This window comes from Protomyctophum bolini (assembly GCF_963924005.1).
Source record: "Protomyctophum bolini genome assembly, chromosome: 6".
Classification (NCBI taxonomy): Eukaryota; Metazoa; Chordata; class Actinopteri; order Myctophiformes; family Myctophidae; genus Protomyctophum; species Protomyctophum bolini.
The window spans coordinates 8,330,177-8,355,912 of record NC_137867.1 but is presented as its reverse complement, the minus strand read 5'-3'; the positions used below and the strand labels follow the sequence as shown (position 1 = coordinate 8,355,912).

At 46.3% G+C, this 25,736-nt stretch overlaps 1 protein-coding gene across 1 annotated transcript; it reads left to right on the top strand.

The window, feature by feature from the left end:
* The first annotated feature begins 216 nt into the window (after positions 1 to 216).
* LOC308317629 (uncharacterized protein) lies at positions 217 to 23,199 on the top strand. The gene is made up of 8 exons (XM_080766774.1): positions 217 to 7,995; positions 8,636 to 8,749; positions 9,899 to 10,012; positions 15,914 to 16,072; positions 17,057 to 17,139; positions 19,516 to 19,660; positions 20,387 to 20,569; positions 22,919 to 23,199. Exons 1-8 carry the CDS (start codon positions 234 to 236, stop codon positions 23,116 to 23,118), a joined length of 8,760 nt encoding a protein of 2,919 aa, XP_080622900.1. The 5' UTR covers positions 217 to 233; the 3' UTR covers positions 23,119 to 23,199.
* Positions 23,200 to 25,736: the final 2,537 nt, after the last annotated feature.

Sequence of the window (25,736 nt, the reverse complement as noted above, 5' to 3'; positions counted from 1 at the left end):
AACCGACAGAAGCGTCACCTGCCGCAAGAGAGACTGACGGCACATCTCGGACAGAGAAACCATCAGTTACTCCAACAGATGAGGATAGTTCAGTAAAAGAGACTCACACTTCTGCTCTGCCTGCGACTTCTGCTGTCACCTCTGGCTCTCAGAGTGCTGTAACTTCCATTGCTTCATCTCTCTTCAGCACTGAGGCCCCCGGCCATGCCATGACCAGCTCAGTGTCAAAAGAAATGCCCTCAGTAGCATCAGAAACAATTTATACTACAACACCAACTTCTCTGTACAGCACAGAGACAACAGCACATATGGCCAACATTACAGAGGAGGGCAGTGCAGGGGACTCTATTTCAACATCCATGGACATGGAAGTGTCAGGCATCACACCTTCTGAAGTTGTAACACCGTCAGACGTTTCTGGAACCGAGGTACCAGCGGACCTCACCACCAAATCTCAAGAGCAAGTCGTTGTGGCCACAGACGAAGCCGAGACTGCGGAGACAGAAAGCACATCTCATATTACAAATGTTGAATCTTCGACCCAACACCCCTCACAGCTATCCACAGAGAAATCCCCATCATCCACCCAATATCCAGTCTCAATGGTTACATGGGCGACTTCTGTGTCTAAGGTAGAAGGTGGAGATTTATCAGAAACGGAAAGCTCTGGAGATGGGACTGCAGTGTCCTCTCTCTACAGCACTGAGAAACCAACAGGAACTCAGGCCTCTGTCCTCAGCACCATCTCTCCAAGTATCTCAGTACCCATTCTGCAAGATGAGGAGCTGATAGACTATGACACAAAAACTATATTGATAGAATCCAGTCCTACTTTCACAAGAGCAACTATAAAGCCAGCTGAGTCAACAACTCTCCAGGCAGTTTACACCTCTTTCATACAATCATTATTTACTGAAGAAGAAGGTTCTGGCACTGTGACCCCGGACGTGTCCACTAAAGCTGCTTTCAGTCCATCAGCAACTGTGTCTTCCCTGTTCAGTACAGAGAAACCAACAGCAATGCCACTTCATCCAGCTCAAAGCATTGTGACGGAGAAAACATCAATTACTCCTGAAATCGGATCCTCTCCCACATCTACAGCAGAGACTGACGCCACATCTCGGACAGAGAAACCATCAGTTACTCCAACAGATGAGGAGAGTTCAGTAAAAGAGACTCACACTTCTGCTCTGCCTGCGGCTTCTGCTGTCACCTCTGGCTCTCAGAGTGCTGTAACTTCCGTTGCTTCATCTCTCTTCAGCACTGAGGCCCCCGGCCATGCCATGACCAGCTCAGTGTCAAAGGAAATGTCCTCCGCAGGTTCCGACACTATTCGTACCACTACACCAACGTCTCTGTACAGCACAGAGACAACAGCACATGCTTTTGGAACCGAGTTACCAGCAGAGGTCACAAGCACATCTCAAGAGCAACTATCTGTGGCCACAGATGAAGCTGAGACAGCTGAGACAGAAAGCACATCTAAGACTCCAAGTGTTGAATCATTAACCCAACACATCTCACAGGTGACATGGCCTTCTTTGTCCGAGATAGGAAGTGTGGATTCAGATTCAGAAGATGAAGGCTCCGGAGAAGTCACAGCATCAGCCTCTCTGCAAACGGCTGCACCGTCAACATCTACAGGAGCCAGTGATGAAACCAGACATGCCGCACAAACCGATAAACCCACAGATGTGTCCGTCACTTTGCCAGAGCAGACCTCAAGTGGTCAGACTCCAGATGTCTCCACTCATGAAAGTGCAACGTCAACAGTGTCTGAACCCACAGATGAAATGCCTCTAGAGATGCCCACAGCAACTGAGCACCCAGGGCCGTCTGTATCATCCACAACCAGACCGTACACCACATTTACCCCTGAAGAAGGTAGTGTGCCCACCAAGCAGGAGACCTCCCCTTATGTTGACATGGAGGGGGGATCCGGGGGCACCTCCAGAGAGGATGACCTGGATTCAACTCCTGATGGTTCTGGAGAACCAGAGACCACCGCCAAACAGCAGGATGAATTCATGGTGGCAACGGATGAGACTGAGGTAGATGAGATCATGAGCACATCTGAAACATTGAGAATTGAATCGTCCTCCCAGTTCATCAAAGACTCTGATTCCTCGACCCCATCACCACGAGTGCCAGGCCCTGAGCAAGGCAGTGGTGAACTGACAGAGGACGAGGACTCAGGGGAGGACATGACTTCTGTCCTAGCCACGGCTATGTCCTCCACATCAGACAGTGTTGTCCTCGCAGGCACAACGGCAAAGCCTGAGCAACATACTGTCAGCAGTACTCCTTCCGTAGGCACAAGCACATCGTCTACAGAAGAGGACAGTTCAAGTGCTAAGTCCCCCCCTGGAATGTTTACTGAAGCCGCTAGTACTGTGTCTTCCATTTTCAGCACGGAGACACCAGCAGTGTCTGGGTTTTCAAAAACTGCTGCTACTGAAGTGTCTTCCCTCTATAGCACTGAGGAACCAACTTCTGTGCATGGAATGACCACAACAGCTCATGCGCAATTCACTACTACGGACATGACTGATAAAATATTTGATGTCATATTTGGCATATTTGGCGAGGCAACAGGTGAAACAGAATCTTTTGTTTCAGTGACCCCAGGCTCAGATGAGCAGGCCACCTCGCAGGAGGTACAAATTTCCCTGGACCCTGAAACCCTTCTCACTTCCGAAGTGACAGACTCTCCCATTCCCAGCACTGTAGAGGACGGTGTCACGTTGTCTGAGCACACGACGCAGCCAGACGACACGACCATGATGCCACATACAGCTGTGAGTTGTGTGATGAGTGATGATGGCGCAGGCGACCTCACCACTGTAAGCCTCGCCGGCGACCAGACGCTGTCTGGATTCACATCCGTCACCACCCCTGTTCCATCCATTGTTTACCAGGGTGTGACAGACCAGCAGGTTATGATCATTAGCCCTACAAGCAGCCACGCCAAGACCGACCTGACCGAGCAAACCCCGACCATGGTCCTGCATGGCACAAAACTGTCACCGAGCGCCACCATCATATTCACAGAGGATGCGAGGGACGGAGATCTGTTCTCCACGGTCACAGACAGCGTGAGGGAAGGCAGCCCCGCGGCCGGCATCAGCATCAAAGACGATCACATCATCGACGCCGATACCATTTCCATGGGTCCCTCCTCCTTTTACCCCACCATCCAGACAGAGGAGGCAGGTGGCGATGCCGTGGTCACCATGACACCACAGGTGGACGTCACGGAAGATACAGACGCAGGTTCTGGTTTCGGCAGTTTCACCTCGATCACTCCTGAGCTGCTGAGCTTGTACACAACCCAGACACCATCAATCGGTGACTCATTATCAGGATCAACGCCTACTGAGTATGCAAGCTCCAGTTCAGAATTAACTAGCAGCCCTACAAAGATCAACAGTCTGATGACAACACAATCACCGGTGGATGGTATCTCCAGCAGCGAGCCAGCCAGTGCAGAGACCGAGACGGCCTCTGAGGAAACCTTCACACCAAGCTCAAATGTCCCCCTGGTAGAAGACGATGGTAGTAAAGATGCCACTCAGACAGCTACTGAGATGATCGCCTCTGTCTCCTTCATGCCTTCTGAGGCTGTGAGTGAATCCACAGACATTGGCTCACACACTGCAGTATCCAGCGAGGAGGAGTACATAGCAGTCAGCACGGTGGAGACAGGAACGTCTGCCACCGCATCACCCACGAGTGTTAAAGCCACTGGTGAGACAGACATGGCTTCTGCAACAACCACACGTGCAGCCATAGTGTCAGTCACTGCCACGCCACACACGCCAGCATCCACTACAACAGGCGCGGTGCATACAGCCAGCCCGTTCTTTGCGGAGGAGTTCTCTGTGGACAATGACGGATCTGAAGGCTCTACAGGGGAGATCTACCCGGTTGACAGTAAAACAGCCCCCACTGCATCCTCAAAGGACAGTGAGACAACTAAAGAAGATGTTGAGCAATCGACCACGCCGTCTGCAGTGGAGACCACTGCCACAGAGAAACCACTGGTTGCCACATCTTCAGGGAGCCCTGACATGTCCACCAGAGATCCGGGCACCACCACCGTATCGGCATCAGAAGATGGCCAGCTGACGCCTGCAACTACAGCATCCTCTGTGTTTAGCACCGAAAGGCTGGGAGGAGCGGTCACACCGACGCCACATGGGATGCCAACCGAAGAAGCGGTGACGTCTACAATGTCGTCTCTGTTCAGCACTAAGAAACCGACTGCCTCCCCGTCAGGCGATGTCCAGCCCTCTGGTGTGACAACAGACGAGGATGGACAAAATCTCACAATCTCACCAGCTGTGCATGGAAGAAGTGCCACGGGAGCGACTGTAAGACAAAGTACACCGTCCTCTCTGTACAGCACCGAGACGACAATGATCGCCTCAGTTTCAGAGATGACAGCTGAGGGGAGCTCAGTGGACCAAACCAGAGACCCTGTAGCCGCTGCGAACACAGTCACTGTGTCCTCTAGCAGTACCGAAAGGCCAACTGTTCCTTTTATAGCCGATTTCAACGCTGAGGAGGAGGGCTCAACTGTTGACATCCCTGATATGTTCAGTGAAGAGCCTATAACGGTAGGACCTTCTGTGGACAGCACAGCCACAACAAATGATGTGACCTCCACAAGCTTACCAGACATGAACAAAGGGACGTCTGAACAGGCAGTAACACGTGCATCCTCCTCTTTGTTTAGCACAGAGAAAGCAACCGTGGCGGCTGTGTCAGATGTTACCGATCAGGACAGCCCCATTGACCATAGAACTGATAGGATTACTCAAAGCACAGTGGCAGCAAGTGGAATGGACCCCAACATGAGACCTGTCCAACGTCTACCTACAACCACTGTGTCATCTCTCTACAGTACTGAGAAAGCAACAGAAATTATAGACGCGGAGTTCTCAGGAGACCAGACCTCTGACCTGATCAGTGAAAGTCCTACTGTGACATCAACAATGTTACCTGAAACGTTCACGGACCCAAGTCAAGAGACCGTCGCCACCCCAATATCTTCCCTATACAGCACAGAGAGACCCCTCAGAGAGTCGCAAGAGACGGTTGCTACCGAGGATCAGGAAACTGACGCGTCGGTCTCCGACATGTCATCGCGTCCCACTATCGATCAGTCGATTTCCACCCCCTCTTCAACAACAGAGGAGACCACAGGTGACCAGAGCGGCCAAATGTCCACTAAAGCATCAATTCTTACAGCCACGGTATCATCCCTGTACAGCACTGGTGACCCATCCAAACCACCACCCCAGACCATGGCCTCCGTTTACTCAACGGTGTCTACATCTGCAAGGCCCGAGGAGAAGATTCAGTTTGTGTCCACTTTTGTTCCAGTTCCAGTCGCGACACACGAGGAGTCCTTCCAGCAGGCCAGGTCTGAGATCTCAGTCACTCATCATCCTGACCTCGACATCTCCTCCGAGGCAACGGTAGCAGCCACAACGAGATCTACGCTGCCCAGTGAGGACACAAGTCAGTCCTCTGAGCCCACTGTTTCTGCTGCCGCTACGGATGCCGGTGCCGCATCCACACCAGGGGAAACATTCAAGCTAACATCCACAACTGATGACGCTCCTACGGATGCTGAAGGCAGCACAGTGAAAGGGAGTGAAGTCAACGAGTCGTTTAGTGTGACATCGACCGTCGGCACATTGCTGCCTTTTGAAGAGGACAATGTAGATTATGACAAACCTGCGACCGGCATGGTTGAAGTTGCACCTCCGAGCGTGGCTGCTGAACATGAAGGAGAAACCGTATCTGTCAGCACCGAGTTAAGCTCAGTGAAAACATCTACGGAAAGTCCTGCTGACCAAACCCCTGATGTACCTCTTGAAGGGGCTTCCACAATATTTGTTGCAGTAGACAGCATTGCCTCGTCGCTCTACAGCACTGAGAAACCGACTGAAATGTCACCCGAAATACTCGCCACGTCGACCAAAGTAGAGAGCCCAATTGATGCAGCTGTAACGACGCCACCTGAACCGGCATCGACCCAGAACGAGGAGCCTTCAACGTCCGCCGTAGACGGAGACACTCACTCAACTCGTACGTCAACAGAGGATGAAGACATTTCAATGTCTACAGAAACTAGCTCTATTCCGCCTTTAACAGGCGACACAAGTTCAGGTGAACACTCCTCTGGTGTGTCTTCTAAAGAGACATCAGCTGCAGCTTCCACGGTTTCTTCCATGTTCAGCACGGAAACGCCAGCAGTGACTGCAACGTCACATGAGGGAGTATCGGCTGAAGGCTCAGTGTCTGTCACCACCGTTTCTTCTATGCACAGCACAGAGAAACATGTCCCTGTGATGGCTGACGCAAACAAAATGATCCCGTCAACAACCGAAGACGACCCCTTCTCAGGTGACGACATGGCTGATGTCCTTCATCCGGTCTCTGTCACTTCAAGTCCTACCACAGCGTCGCCTGAAATGGAAACCGATGAGAGCGGAGAAGCGGAAGCATCAGCATCGCAAGAAAGCTCGAGTGACATGAGTACTGAGAAACTATCCGTTGAAGCGTCTTCAACACAGGCACCTCAAGTTGTCAGCACCGCTGAATCCTTGCAGACATCCACTTCATTGGTTTCAGGACACGAGACGCAAGAGACAGCCACTGTAACAACCACAGTTTCGTCAGCTCTCAGCACAGATAAATCATCGATGACAACAGCAACACATGAAGTCCATTCGTCAACATCTGCCTTCACTGGAGGTTCATCTCTTTATAGCACAGAGAAACCGACAGAAGCATCACTTGCAGCAGCAGAGGCTGACGACACATCTCAGACAGAGAAACCGGCAGTTACTCCAACAGATGAACAGATTTCAACCATAGACGAAGCCACAACAACATCAACCCTGACATCAGAAGATGAGATCAGTTCTTCTCATTCTGTGTCCACTGCCCGTTCTACAGCAGCAACTTCAGAGCCTGACGTAAAGGTTGCATTTGTCTCAACTATCGCCCTTTCCCCAGAACAAACAACTGCCTGGGAATCGCTTGAGGAAGCCAGGTCTGAGATTGCACAAACACACCGCCCTCAAACCAGTTTTTCCTCTGAGGATATGTCCGCTGTTACCACCAGTGCCTTGTTGCAAGGTGGGGAGACCGTCGAACCCACGGTTGGACATGTTTTAAGCAGTGCAGAAAGCAAAGCGGAGCAAGATGTAGAAACCAAGTCGACCACGTCAGTTCCAGCGCACGCCCAGACAGTGAACCCCGATGAAGCGTACGTTTCCCTCACCACCACGCCGGCCGACAGTCCGTCCTCTAGTAGCTCAGAGAGCAGTTCTGAGAGTGCAGAGTTGCCTGCAGCCGCCATAGTCGTAGTGCCTTCTGTCTCTGCTCCGTCCAGCAGCAGCAGCAGCAGCAGCAGCAGCTCAGAGGAGAAGGCGAACGCAGACACCACCTCGAAGCCAGCGAGTGGCACGGTTGAGGACGGCACCGCCGAGTTGCCAGAGGGCAGCGCTAGCTCAGCCACAGAGACGACGGAATCGTCCAGTTCCGAGAGTAGCTCTCGGGAAGCGACGACCACCGAGAAGACAATGGCTGACAGCATGGAGGAACCCCTCCTGTCCCCAGACGTCATCCAGAAGGTGTACAAGCCAGACGCCACCACCACTAGTCCGCCACCAGTCCAGTCCCCAGACACCACGGTGGATCCAGGCGTCGACGGCAGCTCCTCTGAGAAGGAGGAAGCGGTGGGAGAGAGCACGGAAGTTGTCACTCCATCGACAACGGCGTTCCCACGAAGCCAACCGGGGGCGGTCACTTCTGCTACGACCTACGTGCCTGTCGCGGACGAGGATGAGCCTTTGGACTACGACGAAGGACCTTTGCTCCCTGAAGGAAAACCACCGATCAGAGAGGAGGAGTCGACCATGTCCTCTGACGCTGATCTGGCGCATCCCATGGATGGTGGAGCGGTGGAAATTCTAGGTGTGTATATCTAATTTGTTGTTACGTCTCAAAGCAGCGTTCCCTAATCCGGTGCGGCGAAGATTACAGGGGGGTTGTGCGACGCCATGTCTTTCTGGAGGTCGTCCAACATTTGCACAAAATCACAATTCACTTTCATCCACTCAATGTGCTATCATCAGCCCAATGAGTTTCATAAGTTTCATATCTACAAGCTCACAACAAACATGCCGCATTGGGGAACTCGTGAGTTTGTAGATCGGCAAGAACACAAGTGTGCGTGCGCGTGTCAGATTATGTAAGAAGGGGCGGGGGGGGCTCTAAGGGGGGGGGGGGGAGTTTGAATTCGTTTTTAACTTTTCGACATTCAAACTTTAATTAATTAATTAATCAATTCGTTTTTTTTTTTTTTTCGGTGTTTTTTCTTTTTCATCTCTTTATAATAATACAAAATATATATACAGGTAGGAAACAAAAACAACAAAAGGGGAAATTTACTCACGAGTCACGACCCATACAAATTGGTGTGCGACCCGCAATTATGGGTCCCTGTTTTGGGAAACTAAGGAACAGGGTTTGGGAAGCTCACTGACTGTAAAGGAACATTCTCCAAAGACCTATTTGATTTGTGAATTCTCTTTTCTTCCCGTCACCACGTCAGGCGTTCACTCGTGCTCGGAGAACGTTTGTCTGAACGGAGGATCTTGTTTCAAGACGGGCAGCATCCAGTCGTGCGCCTGTGCCCCCGGCTACAGCGGAGACCGCTGTGAAACAGGTACAGTACACGCACTGAGAGTAGCTCCCACAGAGCACGTTCTCTCCATGATTCACACACGCATCATTCCAGCTCTTATATATCACGTCATGTCTTGACTATTCCAAATGCCTCGTTCAATCGCAATGCCTCAGCTTTAGTATCATAGTCTGTTCTGCTCTGGCCTGGAATGCTGCATGTGAGCTTTCTAACCTCACATACAGCAGAAACCTAAAAAAAAACCTTGTATGTCCATCCATCCATCTTCAACCGTTTATCTGGAGTTGTGTCGCGGGGGCAACCTTTCCAGAAGAGAGCTCTAGACTTTGTCTTTTTGTTTTGCTCCCATAAATGAATTCCCTGTTTAAACTGTACTTTGTACTTTTTCACACAAGAGTAGACAACATAGCCGATCTACAAGCTCTGATGCACCATGGTGCCACATGGGGTCTTGGCAATTTCCCACCAATGCCTAAAATAGGGAGTTCTGGTTGAGAACCGGTCTTTCCAATGAACAATATTAACACAAGCTTGTGACAACATTTACTGAAAAGTAACAATTTTGGACATTACCGCTGTCGCAAAATGGCTTGCTCAGGGTGGGATCTATGTCAGTCTCTGCTCTGCATGTAAAGTTTAATAGAATCTACGGTGACCGTGATAGTTATGTCACGCGAGCATGCGTGTATGGATTATATATTTATTCATTCAACAAACTTGACCTACATGGAAGCTAAATAGCCTACAAGTTGTTAGTTTACATTAATGAAATCAATATTGTTGTATATACACAAATATAAATGTAATGTTTATATTTACAGTATACTTAACTAACGCTGTATTCATTTCACACAACTTTGACACACAAAAATTCAAGTTCTCTCCTGAGCAGCTCAGGTAAACATTTCAGCACTCATCACAGGAGACCCGTATTCAAATACGGGGAAATGTGGAAAAGTGCAGCTTTAAGAATTGACACACACTCACACACACACACACACGCACACACGCGCGCACACGTGCACACACACACACACACACACACACACACACACACACACACACACACACACAGACACACGCTATAATACTAAATCATGTCAAGGTCTATGTGAGTTGTTGCCCCGCCCCCGCCCTGTGTCTTATATATATTCTACATATTTAATACAGACACTGACGAGTGCCAGTCGAACCCATGCCGTAATGGAGGCACGTGTGTGGACGGTCTGGCGTCCTTCTCTTGCGTGTGTCTTCCCAGCTACTCCGGACTGTTCTGTGAAGAGGGTAAGTTTGCTTTTTGGCATATCTCTCTCTCTCTCTCTCTCTCTCTCTCTCTCTCTCTCTCTCTTCCACCCATCATCTGCTTTGAATATTCAATCACTTCTTTTTTGTTTGTTTGCGTTGTTTCTCTTGTGGTTTAATTTGCGCGAACATGTCTCAACTTCCCCCACAAGTCTTTTTTTCTCCCCCCTCTTGACACGCTAAAATAAACAATGTGTGCGCTGTGGGCATGTCTGTTTGGAGTGATGACGCAAAGGTTGCGTTGCGTTTCACAATGCCGTCCATAAATCTCGCCCCCAGCTATTTGATTCGTATTTGTAAACGCTCGTCTTATCTCGGGCCCCCGTCGAGAAATCCATAGACAATGGGAACCATGAATCATTCTAATGGTCTAAGACTCACTATATACGGTTGGAGTTTAGTCTGGGTCGTGGAACTACTCACTCGACAGTTGATACAGTGGAGTATTGTCTGTCATGCACCAGGCATAATTGTTTCCCAATGTCTGGGCAGTGATCTAATAGACATGCAGTATCTCTCTCTCTCTCTCTCTCTCTCTCTCTCTCTGCAGGCGGTAGCTCTGAGTAATAGATAATATTTGTCTCGTCAAATCGACCGCAGGTCACACAGTCAGTCGCATCCTAATGCCCGGAGGCAGCTAGGCCTCTGTTAAATACTTTGGTGCTTAAAACAGGTAGCCTGGGGGTAATGCTTATCGACAGACATTCAGACATAGTTGACAGTTTGACACGTAGTCCGGAAACCATGACTCTGATGTCACGCCGTGAGCCCAGGTGTGTTGTGGGTTTCGTTGCAGGTATGCAGGATCTCCGCGTATCCGCGTGTACGTGCGGTCATACACGACACCAGAATCTCAATCAGAGTCGACTCACATCACAGGTTTACAGGGTTAAAGAAGTGGGGGTTTTTTTTCACGTGCGCTCCATCATTGCATGTACACAGTACATGATATTTATAGAACAATTATGGCGATGTACAGCCTACATGAACGTGCCGACACGAGGCGAGACTATATACGTATAGGTGCCGTGTTAAGGAACAGTTCACTAGAATAGACAGTGTAACAGGACATATACTGTAGTTTTGTCACATCACACAAGAAAAAAGGGTGGAATTCGTTTTTTCCCCCCACAACACTACAAAACTTGAACTCAGGATTAAACTGGAGAAATCTAAAAGTGATTGGATCAGACTTCCTTCGGATACATGGCGAATGCATTTATTCCTTGCATTGTGCCTACACATGTTGCGACCTGCGGTCGCAACATGTGTAGGCACAGTGCACTGAAGTCTTTTAATTCCCCCCCCCATCTGAAACAATGATGTTACCAGGAACCTCTCAGAAGCAAAGATTTGAGTTAAAAATGTTCGCTCTGAAAGAACATACATTCAACGATTTGTTGAACATATATTCAACGATTTTTTTCAAAAATAGCAGACCTACAAGCTCGTAGCGCGCCAAATAAAATCCATCCAAATAAAAAAAAAACTGCAAAAGGTGCAGATCTACAAGCTCAAACGTTTCGAGCTCGTAGATCTGCTACTTTTGATGCTATTTCTGTGACGCTGTGGTATGATTAAGTAGGGTGTTAAATCCCCCCCCCCCCCCAAAAAAAAAGGTATACTATATAGAATATGGAGATAGGAGGTTTCTGCCTGACAGCGACTATATATACTATATATTTGACTGCCCTCATTTCCCCTCGTCCGCTCTACTGTACGGCGGTCCGGCCGGTCCGCTGTGCGTTGAACCCAGGGCATGGTCGTCCCAGTCCAGTGTGACCTCACCCCGGGAAGGGAACGCCTCGGAAGACACAGCTGCTCTCGCTCAATGTCTGGCCAGGAGAAGCAGGGAGAGAGCAACTTAACTGAACTGAACTTAACTAAAGCAGGGAGAGAGCAACTTAACTGAACTGAACTTAACTAAAGCAGGGAGAGAGCAACTTAACTGAACTGAACTTAACTAAAGCAGGGAGAGAGCAACTTAACTGAACTGAACTTAACTAAAGCAGGGAGAGAGCAACTTAACTGAACTAAACTTAACTAAAGCAGGGAGAGAGCAACTTAACTGAACTGAACTTAACTAAAGCAGGGAGAGAGCAACTTAACTGAACTAAACTTAACTAAAGCAGGGAGAGAGCAACTTAACTGAACTGAACTTAACTAAAGCAGGGAGAGAGCAACTTAACTGAACTAAACTTAACTAAAGCAGGGAGAGAGCAACTTAACTGAACTTAACCTAACTAAAGCAGGGAGAGAGCAACTTAACTGAACTGAACTTAACTAAAGCAGGGAGAGAGCAACTTAACTGAACTGAACTTAACTAAAGCAGGGAGAGAGCAACTTAACTTAACTAAAGCAGGGAGAGAGCAACTTAACTGAACTAAACTTAACTAAAGCAGGGAGAGAGCAACTTAACTGAACTTAACTTAACTAAAGCAGGGAGAGAGCAACTTAACTGGACTGAACTTAACTAAAGCAGGGAGAGAGCAACTTAACTGAACTTAACTTAACTAAAGCAGGGAGAGAGCAACTTAACTGGACTGAACTTAACTAAAGCAGGGAGAGAGCAACTTAACTGAACTTAACCTAACTAAAGCAGGGAGAGAGCAACTTAACTGAACTGAACTTAACTAAAGCAGGGAGAGAGCAACTTAACTGAACTTAACTTAACTAAAGCAGGGAGAGAGCAACTTAACTTAACTAAAGCAGGGAGAGAGCAACTTAACTGAACTTAACTTAACTAAAGCAGGGAGAGATCAACTTAACTTAACTTAACTGCTTAAACCCAGTGTGTGGGCAAAGTATAGGCTCTTCGGCCCCTCAGTACTTGAGTCAAAGTATAGATACTCCTGATAAAATATTACTCAACTATGTGAAAGTGAAAGTCAATGTTTTGCTGGTGTAATTTTTATTTTATATTGGCCGGATAAAACGCCCTCGGGAAAATTGCCCTCATTTTTCTGAAATGGTAGCGACTAATTCAAGCAACTTTGAGCACTTAGAAAAGGGCTTTATACATTTCAGATATTCTAATACTTGTGGGGACTTTTGGCCCTCACAATTACAGTAGTAGCTAGCTAAATGCACGCACCTTCTTGAATTGTGTGCTGTGCAATGTTTTTAGACCCTTGTGTTTTGGAAAGGCCCTGTTCAGCTCCAATCATTCTAAAGCCTTTGACCTACAAAGCTTCAGGGCCTGACAGCCTCAACCTGTTTTCACTTGACATCTATTTGTGTAATTAGTGTGGTGTAAAGTGATATTCTTTGGTTAAAATCTTGTGTCATCACTTCCAATTTCACTTGTTTGCCCTGTATCCTGTATGAGTTCTCTCTCCTGATAATATAAACTTGGTAACCCGACCCGAAGATGCGTTTTCTGCTTCACAAAAGAGATGGAGAGACAGTGAGACTGCTGTTACTGAACACTCTGTACTGCAGCAATGATTACTATCACACTATAGAGCTATTTAACACTTATTTGAACCCACAGAATGTATCACTCACTGCACCTTTTATGTTACAACCGCACAACAGTCACATTTTGGTTCCCATAGCCGTCCAGGTGCTTCTTGTCGTAATAAATAGACTCCTGAGTGCCCCCGACCACCCCCCACCCCCTGCTCTTTCCTTCTGTGATGTTGATAATGACTTGTAGTGTTTCAGTGAGGACATCTGTGACACAGGCCAGCACTTTGGTCCTCAACTCGATTTTTACAGATTACAGATTATTACAGATTATTAAAGTACGGAATGTAAGCTTTCATATGATGTATCATTCAATGAAATTGGACAATAACTGAAGGAGATATGACCATCTAAAACTTGTTGAAACAGATAACAGATACAAATGCAAAGTAGAGAAATTTCCCTTCAAAGATTCTTCAGATTTTAGCACCTCTGGAATGGGTGTGACAATAGATGCTTGTCCACACCCCTATGTCTTGCATAATCACTCCCCCACCCACTAACCACTCCCCCACTAGGTTACCTGTCAATGACAGTTGAGTGGACACACTGTTTTACTTGAGTTAAAGTAAAGAAATGTAGGACTGAAGTTGTTTAGTGTATGTTTTGTAATAATACAATCTAAAAAGTAACTAGTAGGCTAACTGAGTTTTCAATGGATATAGGCTATGTAGTTTTAGACCAATGCTTTTACATTGTGTTGTAAATAGCTGCAGTAGGCTACACTATTTTATGCAGGTCTACAGTACTTTAAGGCAGCAATCAAAGTCAGACAATTGACCCAGTATTTTAGATAAATAAAACCGACGCATCAGGCTATGATGCGTTGTGCGCTTGTAGATTTGCTATTTTTAATAAACATCCGTTCACATGCCTGCATGGTTTCTATTTAGTGTGCAAGGCTTACATCCGGTCTAAAGCCCACCCACTGTATGCGCTGATTTCCATACACAATCCGTATCCTCCCCTCACCGGATGTTGAATTAACAGTACTAACGGCCATATATTTGACGATAATCTTTTACACAAAACGAATTCCCGACATTTCCTTTTCACTTGATACCGTTTCGTAGAGACGGCCTACACAAACGATCTGTATACCAAATGAAAGCCCGAATTTCGTAGTTTATATAGTATTTTGATTTTTTTTAAATGAGCAAAAAATGAGCGAGTTATAATTTAAAGAAAAGACGAGTGTTCTTGGCTATTTGCGCCGCGGGTGGAGGAGGAACAAGCAGCAACAAGCAATAACTTCCATGGCTATGAAGCAATATAGCACTAACGGGCAACGTTTCACATGTATTATTAGTTTTATACATTTTAGGAGTGAAAACATGTGTTTAGATGCTTATGACAACATCTCAGCAGTTAAGACAATGTCCCTCTGTTAACACACGACAGCTAGCTAACTAGGCTAGCTAGCTTTTAGCCTGTTGTTGTGTGATGGTGGAAGTACGGTAGAAATAGCTTCCAGGCTGGGAAGCGTATTTGAGCGAGTAGCTACGTGGTTTTGTTTATTTTCCTGTAAAGTATAACCCAAAAGCTCCTCCATACTATAGCCATGTAGAATAATTATTTGTTTACAAACACAAGCACGCTAATGGGCGGTGACCAGAGCGTGAAACCTCAGGACAAAGAGATCCCAGGACCAATCGAAAACAACATGCAAATCTCAGAACTGCGCTTCTCCGGTCCCAAAACATTGTTAAAAAACAAGCCTACTTTGACATATAAATGTATACGTTTAATTTGCCCAAATGAACAATCTGTTGGAATAAAAACCTTCTTCAACATTCAAACTGTCTTCATATGAAAAAAAAAAAAAAAACACATAAAAAAAAAACGATTTTATTTTGACCATTTAGACCATTTCGTTCTGGCGAGTTGAGGCACTTTTTGCTGGCACCTGTCACAGTTAGGACATGTTGTCCTTGCCCCTATAGGTTCGAGACAATAGTTGGAGATAGCAGAAGCCTGCAGGATACTCAGGTGTTAGATTAGATTAAAAAGCAACACCAAACCATTAAAGCAACCATATGAATGCACATTATTCACCGATTCCCAACCTTTTGAATTTCAAGGATCACCAGTTCGACACTGACCACTCTGTTATATAGTTCTGTTAATTTAGCTCTTTAAGAGTGCAGATGGACCCATATCCATGTGTTCATGTGTACATTAACCCGTGAGGGTCCATTTGGTTCCTAACTATCACTCATTTTCCTTTCCTTTCCTTTCCTTTCCTTTCCTTTCCTTTCCTTTCCTTTCCTTTCCTTTCCTTTCCTTTCCTTTCCTTTCCTTTCCTTTCCTTTCCTTTCCTTTCCTTTGTTTAAATAACTTAAGTCCATGCAGGATAAAACACATCGAAGAAGGTAAACTCATGAGCCACGTGTCCTCCTCTCTCCCTCTCACCAGACACGGAGACATGCGACTACGGCTGGCACAAGTTCCAGGGTCACTGCTACCGCTACTTCCCCACCAGGAAGAGCTGGGACGCGGCCGAGAGGGAGTGTCGTGTCCACGGGGCCCACCTGACCAGCCTGCTTAACCACGAGGAGCAACACTACGTCAACCGTACGTCCCACAAACGCTAATATGGTATCCGTTTCGCATTCGGGTTCTTGGAAACGCCCCCCCCCCAGCCACTGCGTTAGTCTGACTGAGGTTAGGTTTAGGTATGCTTTACTGAGGTTAGGTTTAGGGTTAGGTTTAGGTATAGTTTTACTGAGGTTAAGGTTAGGGTTAGGTTTAGGTGTAGGCTGTCAATCACAGCGACTGGCCAGTCACAGCGCACCATTTACTCAAATGCGAAACGGGAACCATATCAGCCCCACAAACAGTTGCTCTTTAAACCTTTGCATGCGTTGTCTTCAGGTCAAAAAGACTGGCCGCCAGCATGTTTAACATAAAATGTTCTTTTGTAAATGAACTCCCTCCGTGATCATGCTATGGCTTCACGCTAAAGCATTAACCCATTTAGACCTGCGTTAAAAAAACATTCACTTTGACAGAATATATATATTCAAAGATTTGCGCCACATTTTTATGATTTTTCAAAAACAGCAGACCTACAAGCTCGTAGCGTGCCACTCGGTGGCTCGCTACGAGCTTGTAGATCTGCTACTTTTTCAATGGATAAATTATAACATAATGTTTAAAACACCAAAAGGGGTTAAAAGTAGCAGATCCGGATGAGCTTGTCCATCTGCCATACTTTTTGTTACTTTTGAATTTGAGTCCCCCGAAACGTTTTTGGACATTTCCACTCGACAGAGACGATTATAATAGTTATAACGGTACAAACTCCTGAATAGGGGAAACACGGTCATGTTATCTCAGGAAGAATGATTCATGTGTACTGTAGAATGCTACTCTCTCTCTCTCTCTCTCTCTCTCTCTCTCTCTCTCTCTCTCTCTCTCTCTCTCTCTCTCTCTCTCTCTCTCTCTCTCTCTCTCTCTCTCTCTCTCTCTCTCTATTGTCTCTCTTCTCTCTTATTTGTGAGAGTGAAAAGTCCTAAAAAGGGCCCAGTGTAAAGTGTTGTGTTTGGCTGGCACTAGGTCTGGGGCAGGACTACCAGTGGATCGGCCTCAACGATAAGATGTTTGACAACGACTTCCGGTGGACCGACGGCAGCCACATGGTGAGAGACACACACACACACACACTCACGCACGCACGCACGCACGCACGCACGCGCACGCACACACACACACAGTCCCATGATGTGACCGAACGCAGTCTCAACGGAGTTACTGAAACATATTTGGTGCATGATCATCGATGACGCTGATGACAAATGACATGACAACGGTGATGTATGTGCGCAAAAAGTCTCTCTCTCTCTCTCTCTCTCTCTCTCTCTCTCTCTCTCAATTCTTTGTGGATTGTTTGACATTGTCATGAGAAAATGCGACACAACAATCAACGCAAAATAATGAATGTATACGATTAAAGGGAATGAAGAAATGAACGGAGCTGTGCGAAATTGCAAGTTAGGACAAAACCATGAAAATTGTGCATTTTCTGTAAGAAATGGCTCTCTCTCTCTCTCTCTCTCTCTCTCTCCTTTACGGAGTGCGCGAGGGGAGTAAACCGGTGGCGTGTCTGTCATGACGCAGCCACCCTGTGACATCATCATGCATGTGATCATGTCTGGGGACCTGGCCGGCCTGTCATGACACACACACACACACACACACACACACATACACACACACACACACACACACACACACACACACACATGTACGCATGCACGAACGCACGCACAGTAGACAGGAAAGTGGCTAATTACTATGTACGTACATGTCAAACAGATTGAGCCCCCCCCCACTTCAAAGACACCCCACCCTTCAACCGCAAGAGGATGGGGGGGGGGGGGGGGGGGGGGGTCAGTGAGAGGGGTTAACTGATAAACAGCCTCCTGTGTAGACCCCAGGGAGGGGGGGGGGGGGGGAGGGGGCACTGTGTACACTACATGGGAAGTAAAGACAGACACGCATGCACACCTGTCCCAAGCTGCAGAAAGGGAGAATCTAAGTCACAAGCAGCAGGGTGTGTGTGTCTGTGTCTGTGTGTGTGTCTGTGTGTGTCTGTGTGTGTCTGTGTGTGCCTGGGAGCTGACCAGTAGAACCACAGTCTGATACTGTTGTACATGCAGCTTTTATACATGCAGGGAACTGATCAGAACCAAACCACGGTCAGATATTCCTATACACGCCTCTGTGCAACGGTTTGGGGTTGGGTGGGGGGGGGGGGGGGTTCAGTGCCTTGCTCAAGGTGCACTATACAGGTGTTGGGGGAGGGGTAGTGGGTGTCGCTCAATCACTTCCAAACCCAGATTTATTCCCACCGGGTCCACAGGGGATCAAACCGAGAACCTTTCAGCCCTGTACTGTACAGGTGCTATATATGCTTTGGACCACCGCCGATGTAGCGCACATGTGCTTCCGTTACTGTGTGTGTGTGTGTGTGTGTGTGTTGTTGTTTTGTTATGTCTGTCAGCGCCCAGCACACACGGCCGGACGGCTGATAAAAGTGTGATTATTTTGAGTAGGATGTGCGGTTAACCGTGTGTACACGTGTGCGGGCCTGCGTGTCTGTGGGCGCGCATGTCTGTGTCTGTGTGGTTGTGTGTGTGTGTGTGTGTGTGTGTCTGTGTGTGTGTGTGTGTGTGTGTGTGTGTGTTAACCATAATAACAGGGTACCATTGCCTCCAGGGGAGTATGTGGGGAGGGTAGGGGGGGGGTCACACACACTCACAGCTTTGAAGACATGTCGTTTGAAACCAGAATGTGCTGAAAGACCATGGATGTGATCAGTTGCAGACTGGCATTCCTGCTCACAGCTGTGTGTACGTCCGTGTGCACAACATGCGTGTATGCATGCACGTACAGTATGTATGTATATGTGCATGTGTATATGTCCATGCACATGTGTGTATGTATGTATGTACATGTGTGTGCTTGCTCTTCTACGAAGACAAGTCTTCATAGAAAAAACGTTGGTCTAATAATGAAGCGTTTTGGCTACTTTTCTCGCAGAGGTTTGTGTGTGTGTGTGTGTGTGTGTGTGTGTGTGTGTGTGTGATGATGTCATGGTCCGGTTAAATGAGGGGAGAGACTCCCAGGGAGCGAGAGAGAGAGAGAGAGAGTGAGAGAGAGAGAGAGAGAGAGAGAGAGCACTGGCTAGCAATAGTGACATTGACATTAGAAGTATTTACCCCCATCTTGTGGACGGACAGAGAATCGCACTCCCACTGCTTGTGTCCTGCTATCGGCAGAGACATACAGTATATATACCGTAGGTGCTAATTTACGTGCCATCCGTTGCGCCGCTGACCTTCGACCCTTCGGCCCTTCGGCGGGGGGGGGGGGGGGGGGGGGGGCATGTAGTGTCGATTTTAGTCGAGGCTGCGGGGCAGGCTATAACTGGACCCTTGAATGATGAGGACCTATTTTGGATCCCTTCATTTTGTATGACAATTTGGATTTTGTGTGTGTGTGTTTGTGTGCAGCAATATGAGAACTGGAGGCCACACCAGCCCGACAGCTTCTTCTCGTCAGGAGAGGACTGCGTGGTGATGATCTGGCACGAGGACGGACAGTGGAACGACGTCCCCTGCAACTACCATCTGACCTTCACCTGCAAGAAGGGCACAGGTGAACACACGCACACACACAGACACACACACACCTTATGTACAACTAACTACCACCTTATGTACAACTACCATCTGACCTTCACCTGCAAGAAGGGCACAGGTGAACACACGCCTAAAACAGCGCATCAACATTTCCGGGGCATGGACAAATGTGTCCGCGGCAAGACTTATAATTGTCCCCAAGACTTTTCCAAGACATTTTTTACAAAATGGACCCATAGGCCTATACAGTATATGGTCCAGTATTTGGTTCCATTTACACACTAAAGAGTTACAGACCTGTAATGGTCATTCAGGACTGTGTCTCTGGGGGGGGGGACATTATTGTACGCTCCATTTGCATGTCCCTGGTCACGCTTTTGACATTTCAACGGCATTTTGACAAAGACGTCCACCACAAGCCAGCATGACGCTGACCACTGGGCACAGAGGCTGACACACACCTGACATGCATACAACTATACCATCTCTCGTCACATCAATGATGTCATTGGTATAGATAGGCAAGTTTCTGAGCGGTCCACAGCCATGCAGGCAATGGGATTTTTTTGAGTGGCGCTATAGCCCGTCCAATGTCTGCCGTTTTAAATGACGCCATGTGGCAGCCAAGTCCACGCACGCACGCACATGCGTATATGCACATGCGTACACACACACTCACAAAACAGGAAGAAAAAAAAAAAAACTCAATTGTTTCTGACCTGTAATCTTTCCCCCCATGCAGTGTCGTGCAATCAGCCCCCCCTGGTGGAGAATGCTCGTACCTTCGGCAAGATGAGGGAGCGCTATGAGATCAACTCGTTGGTCAGGTACCAGTGTCGCCACGGCTTCATCCAGAGACACATGCCCACCATCCGCTGCCGGGGCGACGGGCGCTGGGACGTCCCTAAAATCACCTGTTTAAGCCGTGAGTTTTTAAACCCCCGTTCTGACCTGAGATCAGATTCGAATTAAGAACGTCTTCTACCATCCTGACGGTTTTCTGAAAAAGCCGTGTTTTCTGTGTCAGTCTTTCTTCGATTTTTCAAAAAAATAGCAGACCTATACAAGCTCGTAGCGCGCCACCGAGTGGCGCGCTACGAGCTTGTATAGGTCTGTAGGTCTGAGCTTGTAGGTCTGCTATTTTTCAATAGCTAAAGCGTGACATGATGCTAACACCATTATCGATATGTGCAAGACATTCAGCCCACCTAACATTACATCTGCTATGGTCTAGTGCAGGGGTGCCCAAAAGGTAGATCGCGATCTACCAGTAGATCACAAAGGCTGTGCCAGGTAGATCACATAACATGCCCCTAAAGAATATTTAATTTAAATATATATATATATATATATATTTTTTTTTTTGGCATCTGCCACTTTAATTAAGTTGACTTGATTGATTGACTGACTGACATAGAAAAGGGGCTGTCAGCTCAAACCCATAATGCAATACTTTGTTTTCAAGAGTTTTGCTGTGCACGAAATCCACAAATGTCAGTAGATTACAAATTAAATACCAAAAAAACCCTCTAGGCCTACTGTACATAGCCTATTCCATTTCTCCCCTTTCCCATTCCAAGTGCATTTGTCTTAAATGTAATGCCAAAGCCATTTTTTAGCAATGCTATTATAATGTTTCCGATGGGTAGATCTTGTTGAGCTGGTCATTTTGAAAGTATAGCTCTCAATTAAAAAAGTGTGGGCACCCCTGGTCTAGTGATGTTGGATGTAGTGCGTGTATCCTTTTTTTACCCCCACAATTTTTGACATGGCTTCTGTTGTGTCTGATGTCAGTGCACGTTGATCTCCATTATGTGCATTTGACTCCATAATTATAACTGTATATGTGCATTTGATGGGAGGCCCCCAAGGTAAGACGGAGGTTCTACGTCCTCCCGCTGGGGGCTCCTCAGCGGTGACAACTGACAGCAATGTGTGTGTGTGTGTGTGTGTGTGTGTGTGTGTGTGTGTGTGTGTGTGTGGGGAGGAATCACCTAACTGGGTTACAAACAGCGGTGGAAAAAGTACTCAAGTGTTTTACCTAAGTAAAGGTGGAAATACTCCGTTATGAGTAAAAGTCCGGAATTGGATTTAAAAATGTACTTGAGTAAAAAGGTATTGGCTTCAAAATGTGCGTCAAAAGTGCCAAAAGTAAAAGTACTCATTTTGCATAATGTCTCATTTCAAGTTTTCAAGTATTTTGAAAATAGCAGATCAGGCTCACAGATAAAAACTACAACAACGAAAAATAACTCGTAGCTACAGTTTTCAACTAAATGTAGTGGAGGTAAAAGCACAATATTTTGGATCTGAGATGTAGTGGAGTAGAAGTAAAAGTATTAGAAATTTGGAAACACTCAAAAGTACAAATACCTCAGAATTACAGTATACTTAAAGGATAATTCCATACTAAAAGGCTTTCTTACCTTTCTTTGTAGTTGTTACGTCCCCACCAAAGAGGTCCAGGTGTTATTTTGTGCAAAAGCTCATTATTCCCCTACCATAAGCCCTAAATGAATTGCATTGAATTGAATGGGAATTGAATGGGGCTATGGGGTGTTGAGCTAATTTGCTTATTTCCATTGCTCAATTCTTTATTTTTTTGTATATGTCCTCTCTTCATAATGTAAATAATATCCCAAGTGGCACACTTTACTACTTATTTCGATGGAAATAAGCAAATTAGCACAAGACCCCATAGCCCCATTCAATTCCCATTCATTTCAATGCAATTCATTGAGGGCTTATGGTAGGGGGAAAAGCCAATAAGGAGTTTTTGCACAAAAAAGACACCTGGACCTCTTTGAATGGGGACGTAACGACTACAAAGAAAGGTAAGAAAGGTAAAAAAAAAAAAAAAGTATTCTATCATGGAATTCTCCTTTAAGTCAATAAATATACTTGAGTTACTTTCCACCACGGGTTTAAAGGTAGAGTCAGTGATTTCACTTAATTCAAATATGACTTATTTTTTTGTTTTGTTGTGATAATCCTCTCTACTATAGACTGTGCTGACCATATAAGGAGTTCCTCCCTGTCCCCAGTTAACCCTGGGGGTCAAAAAACCTTAGGTTTCGTTTTTGTTCTCTATCCGGATTGGATGAAAGTTTGTGTCCCAAGGCAAAAACGAAACCTAAGGGATTATGACTGAAATCACTGACACCCCCTTTAAAAAAAAAGAAAAGGGGGTAAAAAGTAAAGTAACACAAATGGATGGAAAGGTTTAACGGTTGTGATGAAAGTGTCTGATGCCATGTCCTCCGTGTCCTTGCAGCGTCCAGCTACCAGAGGATGTTCACCAGACGGAACCAGAACCAGAACCAGAACCCGCACCAGCACAAACACAGCAGTCTGTACAGCATCAACAACTTCCGGCTGAGGCCCGACGACACCGCCGCCGCCGGCCCCCACGGTCGCCTCCACCAGCGCAACCGCGTACGGAGGCGGACCGCGCACAAGCTAAAGAGACAGTGATTGGCTGCGGCGAGTGCCGTGCCGTGCCGCCCGGGCCTTCTCCTCGACAAACATGCCATGTCGGGACCACACACACACACTGGTGGAACGGACGGACCCCAGGGGGGGACACACACACCCCTCCTGCTTCCATATGGGGGGGGGGGGGGGAACTCCTCCTCCGTTGTGACGGTGGATGGGAATCTGAACGAGATTTTTTTTTTTTTTTTTTTTTTTTTGGTCAAAGACGTTCGTTTTTCGAAGAAAAAAAAAGGATATTGTCATAAATGGACACTGTATTTTTTATAACAATGGGAAGTAAAGGAAAACGCATACCGTCAGCTGGCTACTGGAAAAGAGAAAACACTTCACTACTTCTGGAGAAGAAGATTTACTTCTTAACCGAAACAACTCGCGCATGGAACAAACATATGGACTGGAAAACAGCTTCACACATGACTGTGCTCTTCAAAAAACAAACAAACAAAAAGAAAGAAAGAAACAAAACCAAAGAATCACCCAAGTGTTCCTTATGACCGGAAACCACCTTTTATTTTATGAAATGATAGCGCTTAGGTTATGGCAAGATTTATGATGCAGAGCAGTTTGACCCGGACTTGTATACATAATATCTCTACGTCAAAGCTCTCGGCTTTGAGTATTAAATAATAAATAGTTCTGTTAGAAACAAACCTATACTGGGTTTCTCAGAACACCAGTAGAGGCAACCGGTGATATTAATGCCTCACTCAATGTTTACAATTTACTAGACTGATATATCACATGCATTACACACGTAGGTAAACCTTTATACCGCATGTTCAGTCTTCCATTCATCAAACCTCAAAGATGACTTTTGATGGGTTTTTTTTTTTACAATCACATTCCAGATTATTAAGAGATATAAGAAGCCAGGCCGGGAAATTGTCCAATGCGATTTTATATATATATATTTTGAACTGCTAGCGACCTCCCTCTTTGAACAAACTGTGTCATCTGTGTTGGCCATCCGCGGATCGAGGACAGCGCTCCACGTCGCCATAAATATTTATGATACATAGATTTATACAGAGTGAATATATACAAAAACAAATGGATTCTATTGTATAGTCGTGGGGGGGGGGGGGGGCGGGGGAAAGAACCACAGATGTGTACCGAGGCACAGTCATATAGTCAAACAACCGTTCTTTTAAAAGCAGAAGAAGAAGGGAAGTGTGTCGACTCAAGTCGTGTTGTAATCTCTCCTGTGGTGTTTTGATTCTCTAACTACGGTTTCAGCGCAATTCTTCCCTGCCTTTGTTTGTTTACATCCACTACTACATTTATCGCTTTCACTTGTCCCCACACACACACACACACCGATATTAGTGTCGAGTAGTTTTAGTGATACTAGTCTGTCGTCTCTGCTTCCACCTTTTCTGTTTGTCTTGGGTCAAGGTATTATCTTTCACCGAAGAGAATGTATTTTGTGACACACTTTAAAGAAACAAAAGAAAGAAAGAAGACAACAAAAAAAGGAGACACTTGAACGTAATAATGCCTGTTTTGTTTAACCGGAGATGCGTGTAATTTATTTTCGAGCTGCTTTTTCGTGCTTTCTCGTGGCTTTTGGTCCTGGAACCTCCTCCTTCGACCATGCCCTATAGTCTCTCAAGCCGGATAACTATTCCACAATGTTCCTAAATGTTATAATACCAGCGGTTCTCCGACCTTTTTTTTTAAATTTCAAGAACGCCTGAGAGTGTTCACATTTTGTACACTCTCAGAGTTGAATACAGACCTGTTAAAGGTCTATGTAAATCCCTGGACTCCCACGTTGAGGAGAACCAACTTGCTACATAGATGTCTCGAGAAACTATAGGAAAGAAGCCAGAGAGTCACAATGAGTTTAATGCAAAGCGGATGAAAGTGACTCTTTACCCGGACCTTTACTGTGGACAAACACAGCCTTTCTGCAACGTTATACAAAAGGACAAGAATGGACCAAAGACACACACCCCCCCGTCAGCTGCAATAGCCTTTGTTTTCTAACTTTTACCAAAAAAACACATTGTACAGATATTAATACTGATGGAAATGTGCATTCTCCAGCATTTTGCTCCTTTTGTTTGGTGGGGAAAGAAAAATGTCTGACGTATGTTTTGTTTTGTCTGAGAGTGTGTGATTGTGTGATCGTGTGTGAGAGTGTGTGTGTGTGTGTGTGTGTGTGCGTGTGTGTGTGTGTGTGTGTGTGTGTGTGTGTGTGTGTGTGTGTGTGTGTGTGATTGTGTGTGTGTGTGTGTGTGTGTGAGTGTGTTTCAGCATTAGCGTGCACATAATATCATTTTATATTTATAGTATAATAACATTTTTATTTTTATTTTACAATGTGAATGTCTGGGCTGTTTGTGAATTAAGTTGAATTGAGATGAAGCTGCTTGACCTTGCTCCCAATCACCAAGAGAAATAAAAGAATAAAGTATGCATTTGTTTTCATTGTGTTTAAACCGCTATTAATGTGTTATTTTGTCCAGTCTGGGTAGAGTATATGTTAACACAATTCATTACACGGCTTGGTTGGATACTTGATTCTGATTGGTCAATCGCTGAATAGAGGGTATGCGCGTGACATCATCATAAAAATATAAAAGCCAAAAGAA